Source organism: Xenopus tropicalis, chromosome 10 (assembly GCF_000004195.4).
Source record: "Xenopus tropicalis strain Nigerian chromosome 10, UCB_Xtro_10.0, whole genome shotgun sequence".
NCBI classification, from domain to species: domain Eukaryota; kingdom Metazoa; phylum Chordata; class Amphibia; order Anura; family Pipidae; genus Xenopus; species Xenopus tropicalis.
Genome location: NC_030686.2, coordinates 44,359,542 through 44,385,655, shown reverse-complemented (window position 1 = coordinate 44,385,655; position 26,114 = coordinate 44,359,542). Strand labels below are relative to the sequence as shown.

General features: G+C 49.5%; 3 protein-coding genes across 9 annotated transcripts; 1 reads left to right on the top strand and 2 right to left on the bottom strand.

The window, feature by feature from the left end:
• Positions 1-36: 36 nt before the first annotated feature.
• On the top strand, positions 37-5,151 carry mrps7 (mitochondrial ribosomal protein S7). The gene is given in 5 exon segments (NM_001113930.1): positions 37-92; positions 2,202-2,393; positions 4,147-4,210; positions 4,510-4,677; positions 4,756-5,151. Coding segments are annotated over 5 exon segments (702 nt in total). The 3' UTR covers positions 4,978-5,151.
• Positions 5,152-5,294: 143 nt separating this feature from the next.
• Positions 5,295-10,960, bottom strand: mif4gd (MIF4G domain containing). Of its 5 annotated transcripts, NM_001016440.2 has the most exon segments (7): positions 5,295-6,030; positions 6,567-7,009; positions 7,198-7,290; positions 7,406-7,561; positions 7,766-7,875; positions 8,724-8,836; positions 10,768-10,809. In NM_001016440.2, coding segments are annotated over 5 exon segments (672 nt in total). In that variant the 5' UTR covers positions 8,809-8,836; positions 10,768-10,809; the 3' UTR covers positions 5,295-6,030; positions 6,567-6,781.
• Positions 10,961-15,085: 4,125 nt separating this feature from the next.
• armc7 (armadillo repeat containing 7) lies at positions 15,086-18,165 on the bottom strand. Of its 3 annotated transcripts, none has more exons than XM_031893993.1 (3): positions 17,948-18,165; positions 17,689-17,832; positions 15,086-16,040 (listed from the first exon to the last, which is right to left on the bottom strand). In XM_031893993.1, exons 1-3 carry the CDS (start codon positions 18,021-18,023, stop codon positions 15,688-15,690), a joined length of 573 nt encoding a protein of 190 aa, XP_031749853.1. In that variant the 5' UTR covers positions 18,024-18,165; the 3' UTR covers positions 15,086-15,687.
• Between the last annotated feature and the right edge of the window lie 7,949 nt (positions 18,166-26,114).

The following is a 26,114-nucleotide window of genomic DNA, read 5'->3' as shown; positions in this document are numbered from 1 at the left end:
ACCTGCCCTCTCTCTCTCTCTCTCACTCACTGCAACATGGCGGCGCCCCCGGGCAGGCTACTGCTACAGCGGCTACGGGCACGGCTGGCATGGTATGGGGGGACTGAGGGGAGAGGGACTGGGGGAGAGAGGGGGGACTGAGGGGAGAGGGACTGGGGGAGAGAGGGGGGACTGAGGGGAGAGGGACTGGGGGAGAGAGGGGGGACTGAGGGGAGAGGGAGAAGACTGGGGGAGAGAGGGGGGACTGAGGGGAGAGGGGGTACTGAGGGGAGAGGGAGACAGACTGGGGAGAGAGGGGGTACTGAGGGGAGACAGACTGAGGAGAGAGGGGGTACTGAGGGGAGAGAGAGACAGACTGGGGCAGAGAGGGGGTACTGAGGGGAGAGGGAGACAGACTGGGGGAGAGAGGGGGTACTGAGGGGAGAGGGAGACAGACTGGGGAGAGAGGGGTACTGAGGGGGAGACAGACTGGGGAGAGAGGGGGTACTGAGGGGAGAGGGAGACAGACTGGGGGAGAGAGGGGTACTGAGGGGGAGACAGACTGGGGGAGAGAGGGGGTACTGAGGGGAGAGGGGAGACAGACTGGGGAGAGAGGGGTACTGAGGGGAGAGGGAGACAGACTGGGGGAGAGAGGGGGTACTGAGGGGAGGGAGACAGACTGGGGGAGAGAGGGTACTGAGGGAGACAGACTGGGGAGAAGGGGGGGTACTGAGGGAGAGGGAGACAGACTGGGAGAGGGGTACTGAGGGGAGACAGACTGGGGGAGAGAGGGGTACTGAGGGAGAGGGAGACAGACTGGGGGAGAGAGGGGGTACTGAGGGGAGAGGGAGACAGACTGGGGAGAGAGGGGGTACTGAGGGGAGACAGACTGGGGTAGAGAGGGGTACGAGGGGAGAGGAGACAGACTGGGGAGAGAGGGTACTGAGGGAGACAGACTGGGGAGAGAGGGGTACTGAGGGGAGACAGACTGGGGTAGAGGGGGTACTGAGGGGAGAGGGAGACAGACTGGGGGAGAGAGGGGGTACTGAGGGGAGACAGACTGGGGGAGAGAGGGGTACTGAGGGGAGACAGACTGGGGGAGAGAGGGGGTACTGAGGGGAGACAGACTGGGGTAGGAGGGAGGTACTGAGGGAAGAGGGAGACAGACTGGGGAGAGAGGGGTACTGAGGGGAGACAGACTGGGGAGAGAGGGGTACTGAGGGGAGACAGACTGGGGGAGAGAGGGGGGTACTGAGGGGAGAGGAAGACAGACTGGGGGAGAGAGGGGTACTGAGGGGAGAGGGAGACAGACTGGGGGAGAGAGGAGGGGGGTACTGAGGGGAGACAGACTGGGGGAGAGAGGGGTACTGAGGGGAGACAGACTGGGGGAGAGAGGGGGGTACTGAGGGGAGACAGACTGGGGAGAGAGGGGGTACTGAGGGGAGAGGGAGACAGACTGGGGAGAGAGGGGGTACTGAGGAGAGAGGGAGACAGACTGGGGGAGAGGGAGACAGACTGGGGGAGAGAGGGGTACTGAGGGGAGAGGGAGACAGACTGGGGAGAGAGGGGGGTACTGAGGGGAGAGGGAGACAGACTGGGGAGAGAGGGGGTACTGAGGGGAGAGGGAGACAGACTGGGGGAGACAGGGGGTACTGAGGGGAGACAGACTGGGGGAGAGAGGGGGTACTGAGGGGAGAGGGAGACAGACTGGGGGAGACAGGGGGTACTGAGGGGAGACAGACTGGGGGAGAGAGGGGGTACTGAGGGGAGAGGGAGACAGACTGGGGGAGACAGGGGGTACTGAGGGGAGACAGACTGGGGGAGAGAGGGGGTACTGAGGGGAGAGGGAGACAGACTGAGGTAGAGAGGGGGGTACTGAGGGGGGGAAGATACAGTCTCTGGTAGTATAAGGATGAGATTCTTACCTGGTAAAGTTGTCCTGCACTGACAGGTAGGGTCACACACATAAAGAGGGGATACTCTGCATACGTAGGTGCAACACAGTGAGGGGGATACTCGGTGTAGAAGGATAATGCTTCAGACAGAGGGGGGTACAATGGGGAATGGGATACAGACTTGACAGCTGAAAGGAGAGGGAATCCAGGTAGTTTAGTTGTGACTTTTAGAGGGAAGGATTAGCCTGGTTTGTATTCTGAATAATAAGATTAAGACCTGCTATAATAAGTTCTCTAAATATCATGTTGCGACTTCTCTCTGTGCAGTCTGACCCAAGTGAGGTGGACCAGGTACAGCCCCCAGTATCTTGATCCTGAACCAGACAAGGAGGTTTACAAGCGACCCCTGGAGGAGCTGAGCGAGCAGGAGCGGGCAGACCGAGAGCTGAAAATTGTCAGACCGATCAAAGCAGCTCCTTCCAATGTGACCAGCTCGGTCTTTAGTGACCTGACAGTCAGGTACAGAGACATCAATAATAATCTCACTCTTTCATGTTCACATAGAAAACTTCGCCTCTTCCTACTTGAAAGGGTCACATGATACAACCAAATCAGCCCTGTATGCACACGCACCTTGTATAAGGCCACACTCTTTTACCTATCATTGTATTTAATTGTGACACATGGTATATTTAGGGAAACCACGTTTATATGAGGTATGGTAACTACCAGGCGCAGACTGGTAGTTTGTGGGTTCTGCCAAATGCCAGAGGGGCTGCTGTAAGGTGCCATAGACAGTCACTATTTATTGGGCTGGGGGGGCTGTTTGGGCCTCTGGGTACTTGGAATGCCAGGACCCAGGCCCAGACTGGCAATCTGTGGGTTCAGGCAAATGCCAGAGGGGCTGCTGTAAGGGGCCATAGTCACTCACTATTTATTGGGCTGGGGGGCTGTTTGGGCCTCTGGGTACTTGGAATGCCAGGACCCAGGCCCAGACTGGCAATCTGTGGGTTCAGGCAAATGCCAGAGGGGCTGCTGTAAGGTGCCATAGTCACTCACTATTTATTGGGCTGGGGGGGCTGTTTGGGCCTCTGGGTACTTGAAATTCCAGGGCCCAGGCCCAGGCTGGCAATCTGTGGGTTCAGGCAAATGCCAGAGGGGCTGCTGTAAGATGCCATAGGCAGTCACTATTTATTGGGCTGGGGGGGCTGTTTGGGCCTCTGGGTACTTGAAATTCCAGGGCCCAGGCCCAGGCTGGCAATCTGTGGGTTCAGGCAAATGCCAGAGGGGCTGCTGTAAGATGCCATAGACAGTCACTATTTATTGGGCTGGGGGGGCTGTTTGGGCCTCTGGGTACTTGGAATGCCAGGGCCCAGGCCCAGGCTGGCAATCTCTGGGTTCAGGCAAATGCCAGGGGGGCTGCTATAAGATGCCATAGACAGTCACTATTTATTGGGCTGGGGGGGCTGTTTGGGCCTCTGGGTACTTGGAATGCCAGGACCCAGGCCCAGACTGGCAATCTGTGGGTTCTGCCAAATGCCAGAGGGGCTGCTGTAAGGTGCCATAGTCACTCACTATTTATTGGGCTGGGGGGGCTGTTTGTGCCTCTGGGTACTTGAAATTCCAGGGCCCAGGCCCAGGCTGGCAATCTGTGGGTTCAGGCAAATGCCAGAGGGGCTGCTGTAAGATGCCATAGGCAGTCACTATTTATTGGGTTGGGGGGGGCTGTTTGGGCCTCTGGGTACTTGGAATGCCAGGACCCAGGCTGGCAATCTGTGGGTTCAGGCAAATGCCAGAGGGGCTGCTGTAAGATGCCATAGGCAGTCACTATTTATTGGGTTGGGGGGGGCTGTTTGGGCCTCTGGGTACTTGGAATGCCAGGATCCAGGCCCAGGCCGGCAATCTGTGGGTTCAGGCAAATGCCAGAGGGGCTGCTGTAAGATGCCTTATACAGTCACTTTTTTGGTCTGGGGGGGCTGTTTGTGCCTCTGGGTACTTGGAATGCCAGGACCCAGGCCCAGACTGGCAATCTGTGGGTTCAGGCAAATGCCAGAGGGGCTTGCTGTAAGGTGCCATAGACAGTCTGTTGGGCTGGTGGGGGGGCTGTTTGGGCCTTTGAGAACCTGAAATGCCAGTGCCTATTTTGAATCCCAGTCTGGGCCTGGTCACTACAAAATACCCATCATTCTGTAGAATTTAACACATGGAGTAACCAAATAAGTAAAAACAAAATAAGAAATTGTACAAATAAGAAAATTCCTTTGTCTTTCAGCAAATTCACCAATATGATGATGAAAGGCGGAAACAAGGTTCTGGCGTGCTCCATTATGAATCAGGTTGGTTCTGACTTTAACCTTTATTTATAAAGAACCGTAGTGTTTACACAGCGACGGAGCTTACAAACTAAGGCCCCTATCACATCCACTCTAGGGCAGTTTGGCCAATACCAAACAATGTTTGCTTGTGCAAATTTAAATACAATCGATAAAACTCCACTATGTGTAAAGAACTAAAACTGATTGCGCCCTGTTGCTCAGCAACTGAGAAAGGAGGCAGCGCAGTCACCCAAAAATGAAGGAAACACGCTGCTCCTGGAGTGCAAGTTTATCACTACATCGGTTTTCTCTCATTGTAGACATTAGAGCAAATAAAAAGGACACAGCTGGAAAAATACTACAAGGCCCCCGAAGAGGAGAGGGCAAGCATTGAGTGCAATCCCTACACCATCTTCCACCAAGCTCTTCACAACTGCCAGCCCATCATTGGCCTTACCAGCGTTCTGAGAGGGGGCAAGTCATACCAGGTACTCGCAGAGACCACATAAGGGAAGGGAGGCTGGCTCCTCAAAAAAGAAAGAGTGAACATATTCTTCTTTTTCCAGGTCCCCACTCCATTGAAAGAGAACAGGCGCAGGTTCCTGGCTATGAAGTGGTTAATCACAGAGTGTCGCGAGCACAAACACCGCCGGACACTAATGTACGAAAAGTTGTCCCAGGCCATACTCGATGCTTACGAGGGGCAGGGAGAGGTAGTGAAGAAAAAGCACGAGCTGCATAAAATGGCTGAAGCCAACAGAGCGTTCGCTCACTTCCGCTGGTGGTAGGTGGTTACCAGGACTTATATATAGGGAGATGTGTGGATTTTCCTTACTTTGGTGGAGCCCTGCACAATCCAGCATTCTTGGCTGAAAAGGAACCTTTCCTATAAACTCTTCCATGTTGGGTATCCCAAAGAAACAATGCAAGAATTAAACCGAATGACATAGTATAATAACAAATCAGCCGCATTTTGCTCTATGGCTCTGTACACACACAGGAACAGGTCTTGTATGTGTAGTTATGTGTCCCTTATTCTTTGTCGGGTGGTTATTATGGGGCAGGCAGTAAAAGAAAAGGCCCACAATGAAACAAGATGCAAGTGTAACATACAAAAACTTTATTAATAAAATTTATCATAAAAGCAACTTCCCCTGTAAGAGGCAAAATCATTATAAAGGGTTATTGTTAGGAAAAAATTGTACATCGTTCAGACAAAAAAGTTTTCTTTTATAAAACAACTCGGAATTAGCCAGCAGAGTATATACTATGTATTACCCCGTGGAAACAAGATGTGCTTTAGCGGGAGAGCATGCAGTCGCTCTTTCCATTCAGAGCACCCGTCTCTGTGTGAGCGCTGCTCGCTTCCAGTCTCCGCCCACAAGAAATGGTGGCAAATAGAAAAGGATAACCTGAGAGCTGGTGGCAGAGGAAGCCGGCGGATGCATAAGTCTGCTGTAGTGGGATGCATGGAAGTTCCAGATTCTGACCGTTGCGCTTCACCTCTGATCACACTGACTCAGGAATGTTTATACGTTACTTGTCTAAGTGAGATTTCCAACATTTGTCATAGAAGAAAAAAAACCACAGCCCCTTCTCATTTACCCTTATTGGGGATTCTCCCGCCAGTGACATGTGAGAGGCTCTTGGGCAGAGATTGCAGTCAATTCTGATTGGGAGAGGTAATTTAGCACTTTAGTTCCTCTCCCATTCGGCCATGTTCACCCTCTGGGCGATTATCCTTAGGGGCAAGTCAAACACAGGTGGGAAAAAAACACCAATACTGTGCCAAGCCACCTGTGTATTAGGGCCGAGACAGACGCCTGAAATGCCATCCCACCGGCTAGAATGTATATCACCAGTGCGATGGCATAAGTGGCACCGAAATCACTGAAGTTGCCTTGAGAGGAAACCGGCCATTTCGGCGCCACGTATGCCATCACACCGGCGATTTACATTCTAGCCGGTGGGATGGCATTTCGGGGAGATTAGTCGCCCGCGACAAGGGAGATTCGTCACGCGGTGACTAATGTCCCTGTTTACCACGGACCTTAGGGTTTCTGGGTAGATTTCCACCCAAAAATACAAAGCATTTGCACAAGGCGGTTCAGTATTGGAGTTTTCTCTACCAGTGCAGATAATACCACAGGGGAATGTGCCACCATCTTAACTAGTCACACTCAGCAAGACTTATAATCTATGTGGGTCTTGAATTAAGTGTTAGGTTTTCCCAAAAGAACTCTAACCCCCTTTGCTTTACATTAGTGCTGCAAATCCATTACACTGCTTAAACCAATTTTAGTGCCAAAAAGCCATGACGCTTTCAATCAAGTCCAATAGAAGCCCTCAATGTTTATGCTCAAGGCTGAATCCCACCCATTTGCCCTTCATTGACCAACTACACACTTTGGCTCAATTGTGCTTGGATCAAGGTCGCAAATAAATATGGCGCCGTCTGTGCTATCTGTTACATAAAGGAAGTATGGCTCTTGCTTATGCTTCTGAAACATGCCTTTCATGGCTCTGTGGCAACCAAAGGGTTTATAAAATCTTGTGCTTTTGAACGTAGGATAAAATCCGCTGTCTATGGCCTCACTCCGACACCTCGCTGTAGTAATACTTCTGCGCCGCGTCGGTCATGCGCCAGCCGGCTGCCCTGTACTCGATCATCTCGAGCAGCAGTAGCTGGGTGAGCGAACTGAGGCCTCCCTGCAGGAGGAAGCTGTCTCTCAGCTGCGAGAAAAGCTCGTCCATACGCTGGCAGTTCATCTTCTCCAGCTGCTCCCCTACCCGATGCAACTGCAACACCAGGCAGTCCACCTGAAATATCACCAGACAGGTTAACTATCGGCAGGAGGTTTGTCGGTAGGATCAGGACAGGCTGAGAGAGGAAGCAGGTAAACCAATCAGAGACAAAATTGTGCATGGAAAGAAGCTAATTGGTCATGGTGATAGCCAATGGAGGCTTGACCAAGAGTCAGTACAGAACAGTGATTATACTCACTTACCTCCTCTTCCCTTTTCAGATTGTCAGGCTGTACCAAATCAAATAGGCAGTCATACACGGGGTTAACTAGAGCCAGCATCGGCATGTTATTCACCTGAAACAGACAGGTCTGACACTTACAGGTGTACTCCGGCGCCTTTGGCAGCCCACTGGACGGACAGTTGCCTCCTACCCCCCTGCTCTACACATGTGCCCCACTCTCTGCTCACCCTAAGATAGTCGAAGACGTTGCACATGAAGCCGACATAGCAAACCCACTCCTGCAGGGAGCGAGCCCTCGTCTCCTTCCGGTTCTTATACTCCACTTGCAGCCGGTTCAGGAGGGTGGAGCGGAACACGGTGCGTCCTGTCTGCTTGCTCTCTGCCTATGGGAGAGAAAGAGCAATGGGTTTTTTACCATTGGGGGAGCTCTTGCTCCATCAGATTCCTTTACACCCTTTCCATGACCCCCCCCCCCCCCCAGACTCACTGTCTAATTGCAAAAGTGCTCAGAAGAGCAATTCTACATTGTTATTTGTAGGGTTCGTACTAAATATGCAATTATACCTGGGCGGTCCTTGGCTTCTCACCTGGATAATGGTATAGCACATCCTCCCAGCTTCCCTGCTGAATGTGGCATCTCTCAGAGACTGATCTACAATCACACTGGCAGCCTTTTCCAAGTCTACGCTCCCCGGCTCTGTTGCACATAAACCCATAAAAAGGCATTCAAAAGTGATTTTTACATTATATATAGAGAGAGAGAATATAATACAACTGCATATACATGCAATCATACAGAGAATGTCTAAGGGAAACACTATGGCACCCCCTACCCATATGTATAAATACAAATATACAGAGAAGGAATGTTCTGGGCACACAATAAGCTGTACCCCCATACTGTACTGTCTAAGGGAAACACTATGGCACCCCCTACCCATATGTATAAATACAAATATACAGAGAAGGAATGTTCTGGGCACACAATAAGCTGTACCCCCATACTGTACTGTCTAAGGGAAACACTATGGCACCTCCTACCCATATGTATAAATACAAATATACAGAGAAGGAATGTTCTGGGCACACAATAAGCTGTACCCCCATACTGTACTGTCTAAGGGAAACACTATGGCACCCCCTACCCATATGTATAAATACAAATATACAGAGAAGGAATGTTCCGGGCACACAATAAGCTGTACCCCCATACTGTACTGTCTAAGGGAAACACTATGGCGCTTCCTACCCATATGTATAAATACAAATATACAGAGAAGGAATGTTCTGGGCACACAATAAGCTGTACCCCCATACTGTACTGTCTAAGGGAAACACTATGGCACCCCCTACCCATATGTATAAATACAAATATACAGAGAAGGAATGTTCTGGGCACACAATAAGCTGTACCCCCATACTGTACTGTCTAAGGGAAACACTATGGCACCTCCTACCCATATGTATAAATACAAATATTTATATGAAGCTTATTCAGGATGCATTTACTGTATATACAAGGGGAAATGGTTACATGGGAATTACCTTTTAGTGCTGTTTTCAGAAGACTCTGGGTGTCGGCATCAAATCCCTGTATCTTGTAATCTTCCTGCTGTTCGCTGTCTGCCATGATCTCAACAGTGAAGTCGGAGGGGACACTGCACGGGGGCAGAAATGGATATAAATCCTTATTAAGAGACAGAATATAACAAAAATAATAATGATAAAACGACAGCTCTCAGTGTAGGGCCGTGTGGGGATGATGGGAGCAGATCCCGGCAGTAGATCCCAGCAGTATCTGTCAGGGTGCAGGGTGCAAGTGCCAGGACTAGTGCTCTCTCTAGCGACAACTAATCCAGAAAGATATTCTTGCATAATAAAAGCAACTTTCTGATATAAACTCGCTGCTGGTCTTTTTCTGTTTTTTAATTGTGGCTCTTGAGCAGGCGTCAGTTCATATGGGAGTTATAGGAGTGGGAACCAGCAGTGCAAACAGACAGGCAGACAGCGACAGACAGACAGACAGTGCTCCCAATAGTAAGTACATGACACGTGTCAGGCTCAGGGATGCAATGGGCTCCTGTGCTCTCAGCTCTGTATCCAGCCTGTCCCAGGGGAATGTGCAGCTTCATCACATTTTGCAGGGAGTGAGGGTCACATGATGCACCCCCTGCTCAGTGCCAGCCACAGTCTTACTGCCAACCTCTTCTGTGCCAGCTACTGCCAACATGCTCTGTGCCAGTTAGTGTCATACTGCCAACCTGCTCTGTGCCAGCTAGTGTCATACTGCCAACCTGCTCTGTGCCAGCTAGTGCCATACTGCCAGCCTGCTCTGTGCCAGCTAGTGCCATACTGCCAACCTGCTCTGTGCCAGCTAGTGTCATACTGCCAACCTGCTCTGTGCCAGCTAGTGTCATACTGCCAACCTGCTCTGTGCCAGCTAGTGTCATACTGCCAACCTGCTCTGTGCCAGCTAGTGCCATACTGCCAACCTGCTCTGTGCCAGCTAGTGCCATACTGCCAACCTGCTCTGTGCCAGCTAGTGCCATACTGCCAACCTGCTCTGTGCCAGCTAATGCCATACTGCCAACTTGCTCTGTGCCAGATAGTGCCATACTGCCAACCTACTCTGTGCCAGCTAGTGTCATACTGCCAACCTGCTCTGTGCCAGCTAGTGTCATACTGCCAGCCTGCTCTGTGCCAGCTAGTGCCATACTGCCAGCCTGCTCTGTGCCAGCTACTGTCATACTGCCAACCTGCTCTGCGCCAGCTAGTGTCATACTGCCAGCCTGCTCTGTGCCAGCTAGTGCCATACTGCCAGCCTGCTCTGTGCCAGCTAGTGCCATACTGCCAACCTGCTCTGTGCCAGCTAATGCCATACTGCCAACTTGCTCTGTGCCAGATAGTGCCATACTGCCAACCTACTCTGTGCCAGCTAGTGTCATACTGCCAACCTGCTCTGTGCCAGCTAGTGTCATACTGCCAGCCTGCTCTGTGCCAGCTAGTGCCATACTGCCAGCCTGCTCTGTGCCAGCTACTGTCATACTGCCAACCTGCTCTGCGCCAGCTAGTGTCATACTGCCAGCCTGCTCTGTGCCAGCTAGTGCCATACTGCCAACCTGCTCTGTGCAAAGTGAGTAGTATATGGGGGTATCAGGGGGTAACAGCACATGGGAGGGGGTAACAGCACATGGGAGGGGGTATCAGCACATGGGAGGGGGTATCAGCACATGGGAGGGGGTATCAGCACATGGGAGGGGGTATCAGCACATGGGAGGGGGTATCAGCACATGGGAGGGGGTATCAGCACATGGGAGGGGGTAACAGCACATGGGAGGGGGTAACAGTATAATCTTTCAGTGTGAGTAGTACAGGGGGGGTATTAGCACAGGGCACTACTGGATATAATACCCCTGCAAACTTATGGGTCCCTATGTGACACAGCTGGGTAGATGAGCCCGGTGCTATAGTAGGAAGTAGGACACACTGGAAGTTCCCTGGGGAACCTGTTGGTACAGTGAGTAGGAAGGAGCCAGGGGAATGAATAATGGCTACTCAGTACTGTAGAACTGTTCCCCAGGGCACTCACCGTCACCGTGTTGGGATCCCTCTCTCTGGGTCAGCACCCCCGCCTCCTCCCTCCCCGCCTCCTCCCTCCCCGCCTCACCTCTCAGCAGCTTCTCATTATCCAGCGCTTCCCGCCAGCCGCTCAACCCCGGGCTTTCAGCTCTTAGGACAGGCCGCCACTCGGCTCGGTACGGGCCTTAAGGCACAGCGACACCTAGCGGCCGCCTGCGGGAATAGGCCAACTTCTGGAAAACAGCGGCACCTACAGGACGTCTGCAGAAAAGCATTACCTGTAGCCACAGCCGCAGAGTCTATACTAGAAAAATCTCATTTTATATCATATTTATACATTTTATAAAGACTCTTAAGCGTTTAAATAATTTGCACCTGTAATATTTATAAAGATTTATAAAAATATCTGAGAGTTAGAGTTCAGTGCTGTGGGTATGGGCAACACAGATATAAAGGTTGATCACCTTTATTATAATTTTTAGTATGATGCAGAGAATGCTATCCTCATACAATTTGCAATTGGTTTTCATTTTTTAATTTTTTTGCAATTTTTCAGTTATTTAGCTTTTGCAGCTCTCCAGCTTGGAATTTCCGTGTCTATCTGGTTGCTAGGGTCCAATTTAACCTAGCAACCAGGCAGCGATTTGAAAGAGAGACAGGACTATGAATAGAGGAGGGCCTAAATAAAAAGATGAGTAATAAAAAGTAACAATAACAAGCCTTATTGGCTTCTGGGGTCAGTGACCCCCATTTGTAAGCTGAAATGCATCAGAAGAAGAAGGCAAATAATTAAAAAAACACTCTACAAAATAAAAATGACCAGTTGAAAAGATGTTTGACCACCCAGATAACTAGGCCTAATTGGATTTGATAACTTAGTCCCAGGACAAACAATGAGATCACCCAGGGGCCCCTGCAGATAGAGCCTCATTCACATTGGCCTATCGGAATTACATATCACTGCTCAGTCGCCATATGCAGTCTGTATATATTGGGCTTCATTTATTGCTGGGCACAATGCAACAGGTAAAATTCAGCTTATTAGCTTCTGCCATTTAATCTGCTATAGCGGTGTCAGACTGGGGTGCCCGGGGCCCACTAGAGCTGCCGCCCATGGGGCCCCCCACTCCTCCATTCTGTGTTATTTTACTTGTAACATGTTTTTAGGGGGTGAAGGTGGAGGGCCTAAATTGCTAGCAGAAATCAGGACTGGGTCGGGGGGGGCCACCATGTTTCTTCCTGGTGTCCCACCAGCCCTGTCTGACCCTATGCAATAGTATGCAGTGTTGGACTGGCCCACCAGGATACCAGGGAAACTCCCGTTGGGCCCAGGGGTCAGTGGGCCCTCCTGCTCCTCAGCATTTGGCCTGTTTCATGGTCATTCCCTATTTCTGAACTGGAACGAAGAGGAGAAATAGATGGAAGAATAGGTGTTAGCATGTAGATAAAAGAGACCTGGAGAATAAAGAGGGGCTGCAGAGAGCTAGGGAAAGGGGGATTCAGGGGGGCTGCTATAAATGTGACTATAAGAGTGAGTAGGTTGTGCCCAACTCCCTATGTGGTTGTTCTTACTGGGCACACCTGTACATGGGATTCTCCAGGGACTTGCCCTTTGCAGAGAAGAAAAGGTTAAATCACTGGGGGACATTTGGCACCCCCCTATGTCATACTAGCCACTGACCAGCTACTCCAGTCTGGTACCCCTCTTCTTCTAAAAATACACTAAGTGGGGGCAATGTGGAGTGCCAGCAGGTAAGCAACGTCACTTTTAGTATGCTATACAGTGGCCAATTCTTAGCAACTTTTCAATTGGTCTTCATTACTTATTTTGTTTCATTTTTAAATTATTTGCCTTCTTCTTCTGACTCTTCCCAGCTTTCAAATGGGGGTCACCGACCCCGGCAGCCAAACACCTATTGCTCTGTGAGGCTCCAGTTTTATTGTTACTTTGTATGGCTTATTTTATTTATTCAGGTCCTTTCCTATTCATAAACCAGTCTCATCCTGGTTACTAAGGTAATTTGGACCCTAGCAACCAGAAAGTTGCTGAAACTTCAAACTCAAGAGTTGCTGAACAAAAAGTAAAATAATTAAAAAAAACTAAAAATAATCAAAAATGAAGACCAATTGCAAATAGTCTTAGAATCTCACATTATAATAAACGTTAACTCAGGGGTGAACAACCGTTTAACAACTCGGCACCCCCCAGTTGTGAGGAGACAAGAATAAAGGTGAGCGGTGTTTGTTTGGAAAGGAATTCCATTCCACACGCCAGTTGTTTTGTGCACAATAAATACTAAAAAGGACCAACTGCCGAGGTCCCAGCTAAATGGCTGCCTCCCAGGCAAACTGCGACAAAGCTATCAATACAAATACTGTCTGAGAGCAAAACATTTACCTGTGTGAATCCGTTTAACCTTACGTAAAACAAACCCATAATCTCCTGTTGTATCAGCACAGGGGGGGGGGGTGTTTCCTGCTGCTCAAGTGATTATTAAAGGCAAACTTTACCCACAATGGTTTTTGGAACAATGAAGAGCAATTGTCCCTATTCTTAGTGACTTTCCGACATACATGGAAACCATTGAACACTTGAAATGATCCGTAAATGCCACTGCAGCTGAAAGCAGCGTTTGTTTATCCATTACTGCTCTTCGCTTCTGGTTAAACGTAGAAGAAATGAGTTCTCCTACAGCTATATTACCAGAGTCAGAACCAGCAGTGCAGGGAATGCTAGCAGTAACAGTATTCATTAAAGTAAATGGTAGGCTGGACAGTCAGGTTTGGGCCCTTCTCCATGGGCTAAAACACCAGCAGAGTACACTGAGGGGTGTATTTATTAACATTACAGACATTCATCACAGGTGATATTGCCCACAGCAACCAATCAGATCTTTGCTTTTGTTTTCTAACTTATAGGAGACTGTTCAAATGTAATTTCTGATTGGTTGCTATGGGCAACATCACCAGTGATGCTTGTCTCCAATGTTAAAAAATATACTATATGCTATAACCCAAAAGCTGCTGTTTCCTAGCTGCTGATTGGCCGGCGTCCTGAAGTATGAATACATAGGGCAGGTAACCTTTTTTCCCTTAAGGTGGCCATACACGCACCGATATTATCGTACGAAACCTCGTTTCGTACGATAATCGGTGCGTGTATGGCATGTCAGCGAGCCGACCGATATCGCAGGAAGCTGCTGAAATCGGTCGGCTCGCCGATCGGCCAAGTTAGAAAATTTTGATCGGGCGCCATAGAAGGCGCCTGACCAAAATTCTCCCTTCAGAGCTGAATCGGCAGAAGGAGGTAGAAATCCTATTGTTTCTACCTCCTTACCTGCCGATTCAGCCCTGAATGGTGTGTGGCGGATCTGACGATGTTTCGTGCGACCGACGGTCGTACGAAACATCATGAGATCGCCACGTGTATGGCCAGCTTTAGGCTAATGCCCCACGGAAAGATTAGTTTCCCTCGCTGAATCTCTGCAGGTTACTAATCTACCCGAAATGCCTTTCCACTGGCAACAAAGTAAATTACCAGTGGAAAGGCATATTGTTGCTTTATTTATCAGAAGTTACACAATTTCCTCTTGCAGGCAACTTTGTGTGTCATATATATATATACCATTCCTGACAATCCTTAAGGTGGCGAGATCGCCAAGCGAGTGGATCTTCTCCCGATATCCCCACTACAGGTGGGCAATATCCGGCTAATTCGGTCCCTGGCCCTGGGGCCAAACGATCGAATTATAACGACGGGTATAGGCAAAGTCGGTCCAGGGACCGTCCCCGACCCGACTAGATTTTTTAACCTACCCGATCAATATCTGGCTGATTTCAGGCCAGATATGGGTCGGGCAGGCCCGTCGGTAGTGCCCATACATGGGCCAATAAGCTGCCGAATCTGTCTAAGGGACCCATATCGGCAGCTAGAATCGGCCCGTGTATGGGGACCTATGGTGAGTATGGAGCAGTCAGCTATGTTATCTACAAGAGCTGTTACTGGACTGCTCTGTACCTACCTTTTGTCCCGGGGGGGTGTAACCTACTGGCAAGTTAAAGTTATTATTATGGAATAAAGGTCCCATCTGCCCTATGGAAGTCATACTTATGGCCGGATTCTGTGATATATAGACCTTTGCTCTGCTCAAACATGATGTTTATTGATCATTTCCGATATTTGTGGGGACCCTATACTCACACTTTCATTAAATTCAGTAGAGTTACAATGTGTAATATTGGGGTGCCAGTATCTATCATCAAGTAGTTGTTGCACGTATGAGGTATATGTGTGTGCACCGCCCTTCCAGATTTTGGTTGTGTTTTGGATCTTTGGCTATTGGACTCTTTGAGCATCGGTATTCATGGGCCCCATACTTAAAAGCTAGCAGGGCCCCCTCAATTATTAGCTCACCAGTCTCTTGTGCTTCCAGGCCTTGTAAACAGGTAAAATGAATCCCCTCACATGCATAGCCACATCCCTAATCCACTGCAATTATATTAAAACTCTCCCCATGATCCACCCAAGTGTCACCCCCTACCATAAGGTTCCCCCACCCCTTTCATGGACCCTGAATAACCCATGAAGCTTTGCTGGGGAGAGCTAAGAAACACAACTGTACAATCTCGCCAACCATTGGCCACTCACGAAGAGTGGATAGCAGTGTAGATAGCAGCACCGAGTGCTTTTCCTCTTTAATGATTTTAATACAGTAGAAATAAATACACGAGGGACCATGGGGTCAGTCCATAACTGAATCACGGAACAGTATCTTGCAGGGGACTGCAGTCCGGCAAGGCTTGCACTTGTCTCCCAAACTTGTTTCATGATCATGAAAGTGACCAGCACTTCAAACACAGAGTTTGTCACACTCCGAGAACAGCCATGCTGCATCTGTTTCTAGTAGGGTGCAAATGTCCGACACGGGAGTCAGATGGGGTGCTGCGTGGATTCAGGGAGCGGGATTCCCAATGCCGAATGTTGGCTCAGTTCTTTGGCTTCTTGCACTTGCTTATCGCTGCAGTAATCCTGCAGGAAGATGGTGGCCAAATTGCTGATCCTGCGGTTGGTGGAAAGGGAGAAGCGCACCATGCACTCCACCACAGCAGGAGCCGTCACTTCAGTGCGGGAGGCGGCCGTGCACAGGAACATGAGTGTGGTCAGCGCCGAAAGCACCGTCTCTTCCCGACGGCTGGACAGGCAATTGATGACCAATTTCAGCCCCCCGGAGTCTAGTATGTGACTCTTGTTAGTCTTGTCCAGGCAGAGATTACAGAGACCCCCTATTGGAAAAGAGAGAATGGTTAAAGGCAAACTAACAATTTCAAAGACATTATGACCTACAGGGGGTTTGATCACAATTGAAATTGAGGACATGTTTTTTAGGGGGGGGGGGGATCCCATAGGAAAGATGGAAAAAAACATATTGCCCAAACCTACAATATCCTTCCGTCCTGCTGGAAGTGGTTAATACAAGATAACTGGGCTTTCACTGCACCCAATGTTTATATTCGCAACACAGGATGTTTATCTGGGTATAAAAGGATCGCACAGAAGTTTGTAGTGAAAACGATAAATATACCAGAGCCGTGTTTGTCAGAGACCAATGACAGGCGAGGGGTTGGGGGGGGTGGTACACGGTGGCCATAGATGGGCTGATAAAACCTACTGATTCTGCCACCCCCCCCTCCAGTGCCAGGTTGCATATTGGGCTTTTCCCAGGGACAGACTGGGACAATGAGAAAAATCCCAGTGGGCCCCACCAACCCAGGCCTGATCCCTGCCAGCAACATCGGCCCTCCACCCTCAGTGAGGGGCCCCCAGTCTGACACTGGCTTTTTTTCAATGGTCCGTCCCACTGTCATCAAGCAGAAAATTTAAGCATCTACCCACTGCCCACCTATAGCCACTTTCACTATACTGTCCATCAACTGGAGATTGGGGCGGAGTCATTATATCAGGGGTGGGCAAACTACGGCCTGCAAGCCATGTCTGGCCCATTGGCCTTTTTAATCCGGTCCGCTGACTCCTGATTGGTCGCTGTAGGTCGCTGGGGGGGGGGGGAGGATGTTTAGGAGGATGCTGAGAAGGATGCTGGGGGGGAGCTGGTGGGAGGATGCTGGAGGGGGGCTGGTGGGAGGATGCTTGGGGGGAGCTGGTGGGAGGATGCTGGGTAGGGACGCTGGGGGGAGCTGGAGGATGCTGGTGGGAGGATGTTGAGGAAGATGCTGGTGGGAGTTGAAGAATGCTGGGGGGGAGCTGGTGGGAGGATGTTGAGGAGGATGCTGGGAAGGACACTGGGGGGAGCTGGAGGATGCTGGTGGGAGGATGTTGAGGAAGATGCTGGGGGGAGTTGAAGGATGCTGAGGGGAGCTGAAGGATGCTGGGGGGGAGCTGGTGGGAGGATGTTGAGCAGGATGCTGGGAAGGACGCTGGGGGAGCTGGAGGATGCTGGGAAGGATGCTGGAGGGGAGCTGGTGGGAGGATGCTGAGGAGGATGCTGGGATAGGATGCTGGGGGGAGCTGGAGGATGCTGGTGGGAAGATGCTGGGGGGAGCTGAGAGGCCTGTGATTTCGGGCCAGCGTTACACTCAGGGCCTCCATCAAGTCAATGTGTCCCCTGAGCTTGGAGGATGCTGGCAAGGACGCTGGGGGGAGCTGGAGGATGCTGGTGGGAGGATGTTGAGGAAGATGCTGGGGGGAGTTGAAGGATGCTGGGGGGGAGCTGGTGGGAGGATGCTGGGATAGGATGCTGGGGGGAGCTGGTGGGAGGATGCTGAGGAGGATGCTGGGGGGAGCTGGAGGATGCTGGTGGGAGGATGCTGGGGGGAGGATGCTGGTGGGAGCTGAGATTATATTGCATTATATTGTGACCCTCCTGCCACACATGGGGGCACATTGTGGGCTCAGCACTTCAGTACATTCTCTCACCCAGGCCAAACTCCACCAGGTTCTCATTGCCCTCAGTCAGCATATCCAGGAACAGGTCCAGCACCTGTAGCTTCCGCAGGTCGGAAAAGTTCCGGGGATCGTAGGCGAAGTTGGCCAGATTGGCCAGGACCTGCTCTTTGGCTTCTGAGCAATTAAGGGGAGAAACTAATGAGAAGAGGAAATGATGCGGAGAGTTGGTACAAAACTACAACCGTAACGAAACTGAATGGGGTTAAATCTCCCCCTCTCTCTCCCTTACCGACACTGTCCGTGTCCTGGAACTCAGTGACCAACGTCTGCAGGTACTGAAACCGCTCCGACTCCCCGTCACCCATCCCCGCTCTCTATCAGCCCGCAGTACCTGCGCTTCCGGGTGGGCGGAAGTGATGTCACCGTACTGGCAGAAGCCTCAAGTCGGGTGCCAGTTCTCGTCCTACTTCCGGGCGGGAAGCGTGAGGGAGGCGCAAAGCGCTGAGGCGGAACTGTAGCGTTAGGGGCAGAATTACCCGGGTAAGTGTGAGGGTGGGAACAATAGAAATAAACAAAATGTCATGCTATGAGTATACTTTTGTATTGAGATTTATATATTTATGATGTATTTTTCTCTTCAGACCCTCTCCTACTCACTCTTCAGGTTGGCAACTTGGTAGCAGGAAATTGGAAAGTGTAGAAGTGCTAAAGTGGCAAAAACCTCAGAGGATAAAAAAATGAAGACTGTGGTACTTATCTGCTGCTCACACAATTCTTACAACTATGGCCCACGGGCCGTATTGGCGCAATACCGTCTGACCCCGCCCCTCCAGACACTCGTTTCAATAGAAAACACGTGACACCCAGGCAACAAAGGCCCAGGCCCGGGGCGGAACAGATTAAGGGCTCTGGCACACGGGGAGATTAGTCACCCGCGACAAAACTCCCTGTTCGTGGGCAACTAATCTCCCCGAGTTGCCTTCCCCTGCCATCCCACTGGCGAAAATGTAAGTGGCCGGTGGGATGGCACACGCGGCAGCGCGATTTAGCGCAAATCGCTGAAAAAGCCTCGCAAGGCAACTTCGGCGATTTGCGTGAAATCGCGCCGCCGCGTGTGCCATCCCACCCGCGACTTACATGTTCGCCGGTGGGATGGCAGGGGAAGGCAACTCGGGGAGATTAGTTGCCCACGAACAGGGAGTTTTGCCGCGGGCGACTAATCTCCCCGTGTGCCAGAGCCCTTAGGGTGGCATGCTGCCCAAGCCGCACTGAAAATTGAACGTTAAATGGAAACACCAAGCTGCAGGGCCAGACTGGGGGTAAAAAGCAGCCCAAATATAAATATGCAATGGCCTTCTACTCTTTATATCGCCACACATGTATATAGGGGTAAAATGGCTATAAATCATGTGCATAAGGAATTGGGATGTTAACACGTCTCTAGTTTGGTATTTCTGCAACTATCTGGTTGCTAGGGTCATATTTAAACTAGCAACCACGTGAGATATGGTACTGAATAACAATAGCCTCTCAGAGCAATAGTTTTTTGGCTGGCTGACTGCCTGAAAGCATAGAGAGGCAGAAAAAGGCAGCAAATAATTTAAAAATAAGTAAAAAAAAAGACCAGTGGCACAGATGCTAAATATAGGGTATTTTATAACTCACTTTTATCCCCCTGGGATTCACAGTGCACACAAACAGAGTCGGACTGGCCCACCAGGATACCAGGAAAACTCCCGGTGGGCCCAGGGGTCAGTGGGCCCTCCTGCTCCTCACCATTTGGCCTATTCATGGTCATTCCCTATTTCTGAATGGGAACAAAGAGAAGAAATAGATGGAAGAATAGATGCTAGCATGTAAATAAAACAGACTAGGAGAATAAAGTGGTTTTAGTGAGGAAAGGAGGAAAATTAATTTGGAGAGTGGGCCCATGGTCTAAGGTTTTCTAGTGGGCCCCTGGGGTCCCAGTCCGACACTGCAAACAAGCCAAGGCACACATACATGCTAGGCCCCATCAGCCAATGAATGGACAGAGTTCTGCCTTTTGCTCCCACACTACTTCCTGTTACAGTTAGAGCTGCATCACTTCCTGTCAGCTGATCTCTGAGGGGGCACACAGCCCATCACTAAATGGCGGCTCAAGGGAAAGGCTGTAAAAGGGCAATATTTACTGATATATATATTCCAGTTTGGGGAGATTCTTTAATAGGCCACTTAACATAATATAAACTGTCTGTTGGTTACATATTCATTCTGGGGGTATAGTTTCCCTTAAAGAAATAATTAAGATGCTGGTCACCTGTGACTTGAGCTGTAGGATTGTTGGCTGCTGTTTCTTCAGTTCTTCAAGGGCTCAGAAGACACTGCTGATCTGTCAGATTTCCCACTTTCACTAGCGGCCTGCTTGCCCCAGGATATAGCTCGTATACAAATACACTATTGCATGTGACATCACGCAGGTGTTTTCTTTTCAATCTCCGCCCACCAATTCAAATTTTCTATGGGGTTTTGCTCTGGTTTAGCATCCCGCACAGAGAGAGTGGAGAGGCAGAAAGGAAGTCACGTGAAGGGGAAGAGAAATAACAGACAGCAGGGCACCACTGATTGATATGATAGGTAGGCAGCCAGTCTAGACAGATTACCAGGCACTGAGCGACCCCTTTAGGCATTTGCCTGAATAAATATATTGTCAGTCTGGGCCTGCAGAGCTGGAACTGGCAGATTTCAAGTTGAAAAGTGCCAGTTCTCAATGCTGCTATGTTTTTTTTCCATTTAAATCAATGGGAAGTGGCAGTGATGAATTTGAGCTCTGACGGAGAATATGCACTGTGTGCCACCCAACAGATTGATTTAGAAAGAGTGCCGGGCTTGAGGGGTTTTGAAAAGCTTCTTTAGTTCATGGACCCCAGAGCTGAATAGCTGATAGCTCCCTTGCTCCCACAGCAGGCTGCCCATGGAGGTGCAGAAAGCCTGGCACTAAGGGCAGGCAGGCAGAAGAGGTATGTTCTTTGAGTTCCCCCTACCCCACATGCCCTAGGCATGTACCTTTTCTGCCCACCCATAGTTCTAGCCATGCTCACAGCATGAAAGTACATAATAAGCTGTACCCCCATATTGTACTGTCTAAGGGAAACACTATGGCACCCCCTACCCATATGTATAAATACAAATATACAGAAAAGGAATGTTCTGGGCACACAATAAGCTGTACCCCCATACTGTACTGTCTAAGGGAAACACTATGGCACCTCCTACCCATATGTATAAATACAAATATACAGAGAAGGAATGTTCTGGGCACACAATAAGCTGTACCCCCATACTGTACTGTCTAAGGGAATCACTATGGCACCCCCTACCCATATGTATAAATACAAATATACAGAGAAGGAATGTTCTGGGCACACAATAAGCTGTACCCCCGTACTGCACTGTCTAAGGGAAACACTATGGCACCTCCTACCCATATGTATAAATACAAATATACAGAGAAGGAATGTTCTGGGCACACAATAAGCTGTACCCCCATACTGTACTGTCTAAGGGAAACACTATGGCACCTCCTACCCATATGTATAAATACAAATATACAGAGAAGGAATGTTATGGGCACACAATAAGCTGTACCCCCATACTGTACTGTCTAAGGGAAACACTATGGCACCTCCTACCCATATGTATAAATACAAATATACAGAAACACTATGGCAGCTGATGCCATTGCAGCTTATATGTATAAATAAAAAAAAATAGAGAAAAGTAATCTGTTGGGCATATACACTAATAGAGGAAAAATGACTAGATTGTTTATGTTGAATTCAGCCTAGTAGGAATAGTGGGACAGACGTCACATTTTGACCAATGTTCTATATTTTCCTGGAATACCATGTAATGTGATGCTTCAAAGCAAAGGACACACAGGAAGGATGATCTTTAGGGCTAATGACAGGCAGCCTTTCCATACTGGAAAATGGCAACTCGATATGTTGGGGGATGCAGCTGTCTGTCATCATTCATCGCTGGGGAATATGTCGGAGCTTTATAAATAAATTACTAATGCCGCTGAAATAGTAAAAGCCATCTGACTTCTCAGTTAATGGAGGGTTGTGGTTAAAGAAAGGCTTTGCCACACATTGGAGTATTGTTTTACTCCCTTACCAGTTTGGCAGAGTACAATCTAAATGTCCCAGCAGGCTGTGGGCTCACAGGGCAAATATTATTTTATATTATCACACTCCATTACCATGACAAAGCCTTCTCTAGTCCCTTGCTTATCTGAACCTGCTAAATGTGATTGTCGGAGTTGGCGGGTTACCTGCTGCTTGTTGTGTATCTTGTCCTTGGTTGTGTCATTGGGGACAGAGCTGGAACTCTCCCCTGGGTGTCACCGTTCCTGCATCATTAGCTCAGCCAACTGGTTTGCGCCACCTTTTTCAGCCCAGCACAATGCCCCTGTTGTGGATGGCAGAATTACGAATGGTTTCCTGGTATCCCAGTGTCCTAGGGCACAGTCACGTTGAAACCAGATATGTGCCACAAACAACAAGAAGTAAGGATTTTTATGCCAGGGAGCAGCTGCACTGACACAGTGATGCCTCTACTTACACACTATGCTTACCCTGCACTTATACGTCTCCATGTTCCATTCTTATCCATCCTTATCAATGATTTGTAAAATGTCTGGATTGAGAGTCAATGTAGGCCCTGGTATAGTAAGTTCCCAGAGGCCCAAACAGGCCCAATAAATAGTGAGTGTCTATGGCATCTTACAGCAGCCCCTCTGGCATTTGCCTGAACCCACAGATTGCCAGTCTGGGCCTGGGTCCTGGCATTCCAAGTACCCAGAGGCCCAAACAGCCCCCCCAGCCCAATAAATAGTGACTGTCTATGGCATCTTACAGCAGCCCCTCTGGCATTTGCCTGAACCCACAGATTGCCAGTCTGGGCCTGGGTCCTGCATTCCCAGTACCCAGAGCCCCAAACAGCCCCCCCAGCTCAATAAATAGTGACTGTCTATGGCACCTTACAGCAGCCCCTCTGGCATTTGCCTGAACCCACAGATTGCCAGTCTGGGCCTGGGTCCTGGCATTCCAAGTACCCAGAGGCCCAAACAGCCCCCCCAGCCCAATAAATAGTGACTATGGCACCTTACAGCAGCCCCTCTGGCATTTGCCTGAACCCACAGATTGCCAGTCTGGGCCTGGGTCCTGGCATTCCCAGTACCCAGAGCCCCAAACACCCCCCCCCCCCAGCCCAATAAATAGTGACTATGGCACCTTACAGCAGCCCCTCCGGCATTTGCGGCATTCCCAGTACCCAGAGGCCCAAACAGCCCCCCCAGCCCAATAAATAGTGAGTGACTATGGCATCTTACAGCAGCCCCTCTGGCATTTGCCTGAACCCACAGATTGCCAGTCTGGGCCTGGGTCCTGGCATTCCAAGTACCCAAAGGCCCAAACAGCCCCCCCAGTCCAATAAATAGTGAGTGACTATGGCACCTTACAGCAGCCCCTCTGGCATTTGCCTGAACCCACAGATTGCCAGTCTGGGCCTGGGTCCTGGCATTCCCAGTACCCAGAGGCACAAACAGCCCCCCCAGCCCAATAAATAGTGACTATGGCACCTTACAGCAGCCCCTCTGGCATTTGCCTGAATCCACAGATTGCCAGTCTGGGCCTGGGTCCTGGCATTCCCAGTACCCAGAGCCCCAAACAGCCCCCCCAGCCCAATAAATAGTGACTATGGCACCTTACAGCAGCCCCTCTGGCATTTGCCTGAACCCACAGATTGCCAGTCTGGGCCTGTTGCAGACTACCCTCCCTTGGGTTCTAGGTTGCTTGCCTGGGGATTATGGCATGACTACAGGTAGGCAATGGGAGGAAGGACAAATGTATTTTATATGCAACCATATGAATGTAACCCGTTTTATTGTAAATACAACAAAATGATACGAACAGTGGACTTGTCAGTTATAACATCTCTTATAATAACATCTGATAACATAGCATCCCTTTCCTGTTTCCTGGTAACTGTTAAGGTCGCCATACACTGTGAGGTTGGGTGAGCAATATCAAGCTAATTTGAATTATAACGCTGGGCATAGCCGCTGTCGATTCAGGGACTGCATGAATGAGCCGATGCGGGCCTTGATCTGATGGAAAAATTAAACCTGCCCGATCAAGATTTGGGCATTTTCAGGCCAGATATTGGTCGAGAAGGCACGTCGGGGGTGCCCATACACGCGCAGATAATCAGTACCGGTCTAAAGAACCAGTATTGGCAGCCTGTGTATGGCTACTTTTACACATATCATAAAAGTTCTTAATGGAGAAGGAAAGGCTACATCACTGGGGGGGTGCCAAAATGTGCCCCCACTAATTGTAATCCTTACCTTACCTTATACCCTAGGCCAGTGCTCCTATTAGGAGAAACCCGCACCGGCTGGGGTGTATGGGTCCAGGGTGAGCCCTGGGATTCTGAAGAAAGAAGACAGAAGGAAGAGGAATACTTGCTTGGTATGTTAAAAATGTTACAAGGTGAATTCCACTGGGATTTATTAACTCCATCATGAGCAGTTTGCTAAAGAAGAGCTGGGTGGCATTTTGCACATATAAGGCTTATGCCACACGTTGCGGCTTGTCGCCCCTATGAGAGAATCAGCGCTCCTCTGTGTCTGAGCCCGGAGCCACTGTGCCGGCCCAAGTGCAGGCTATTTGGAATAGCTTGTAGCCTACAGTCGTTCCACTTGCAGTGGCTGTTATGTAATATGTTCCTGTTTAACCTTTAGTATGTTGGATGGACTATTTTCAGCACCTTTGTGATTGGTCTATATTTGTATCTTAGTTTTTGAATCATTTGACTTCAAACTACCACTTTCTAGCTTGCTATTTGGTTGTTTGCGGGGGGGGGGGTCACTGATTATTACTATGTGAGGCTAAAAATTTATCATTATTGTGGCTTTTGTATTGCTTGTCTATCTATTCAGCCCCCTCATATTAATTCACCAACATATGCCTGGTTGCTAAGGTACATTTTTCTCTAGTAACCAGGTAGCTGCTGCAATTGCTGAACAAAAAGCGAAATTAGATTTCTTTGCAGGAGGCCCGGCATGACCAAGTTATGCCACTGACTTCTATCTTACCTCTACAGCTTTTAGATAGCATATTTTTTTCGGATTTGTCGCAGTTTTGTTGCATAAGAAATGACAAAACCATATTTTTTTTAAAAAATACTGCTGTGCTGGTGTGTAGGTGCTAATCACATGTATTATTTTAGCTTGGCGTCTCCCTTTTTGCTTTTAAACCCTTAATGCAGTGCTTTGTCGTTTGCTGTTTGTGTCGTGTTGTGCTAAGGTCACCGGGCTATTCCTTTTGGGTAAATCCAGTCGCTTGTGGCCCTGTCAGGACAGGACAGTGTATGGGGAGGTCTGGTTTTTCTTTGTGCAATAGTCCCTCCTGCACTTATCAGTGCTTTTCGCTTTATGTAACCATGTGACGTACATTTCTTTTTCCCTTATCACATTACAACTTACTGGACTCACCTTGCTGAAGCCCGCTCACCTTTTTTTGTCATTGAATTTATAATCATGCATTCGGTTGTGCAATGTAAGTATGGTGTAACAGGGACTTTAAAGGAGGTGCCAGTAAGTTAAGGTCCCCATACACGGGCCGATTCTAGCTGGCGATATTGGTCCCTTAGACAGATTCGGCAGCTAATCGGCCCGTGTATGGGCACTAACGACGGGCCTGCCCGACCAATATCTGGCCTGAAATCGGCCAGATATCAATCGGGCAGGTTAAAAAATCTAGTCAGATCGGGGACCGCATCGGCTCGTTGGTGCGGTCCCTGAACCGACTTTGCCTATACCTGTCGTTTGGCCTCAGGGCCAAACGATCGAATTAGCCTGGATTCTCCCAATATCGCCCACCCGTAGGAGGGGGATATCGGGAGAATATCCGCTCGCTTGGCGACATCGCCAAGCGAGCGGATCTGAAGGTGTATGGCCACCATAAGACACCTTCCAGTGAATTCAGTCACTCACAAAGTCTATTCCCTGGGCTGGCACCCATGCACCAGGCCGGTGCTGCAGTACTGCCATCTTACCGTCCCGGTCTTTTTTAGCCTACTGCATTTGCACAAGCCAGAGTCTGCACTTGGGATGTCTGTGAAATTAACATCAGATGATGGCGAGGAGTGCGGCCCAGGGAATAAACTTAGTGATTTAATTCACTGCCCGGTACTTAACATATTGCCACCCCATTGCATTCAGCTTTCCTTGGCATTTAATGATATATTTGGCAATAGCATTTCTATCTGAAACAACTGGGAAGTTGCTGTCCCATAAATAAGTGGCATCTAGGCGCCCTATACAATTCCAACTGCCAGTCACCCTTTCTTTGCCATACTGTTGTGCAGCAGGGCCTTTGTGACTATAATGTGATACTAACAGAAGGACA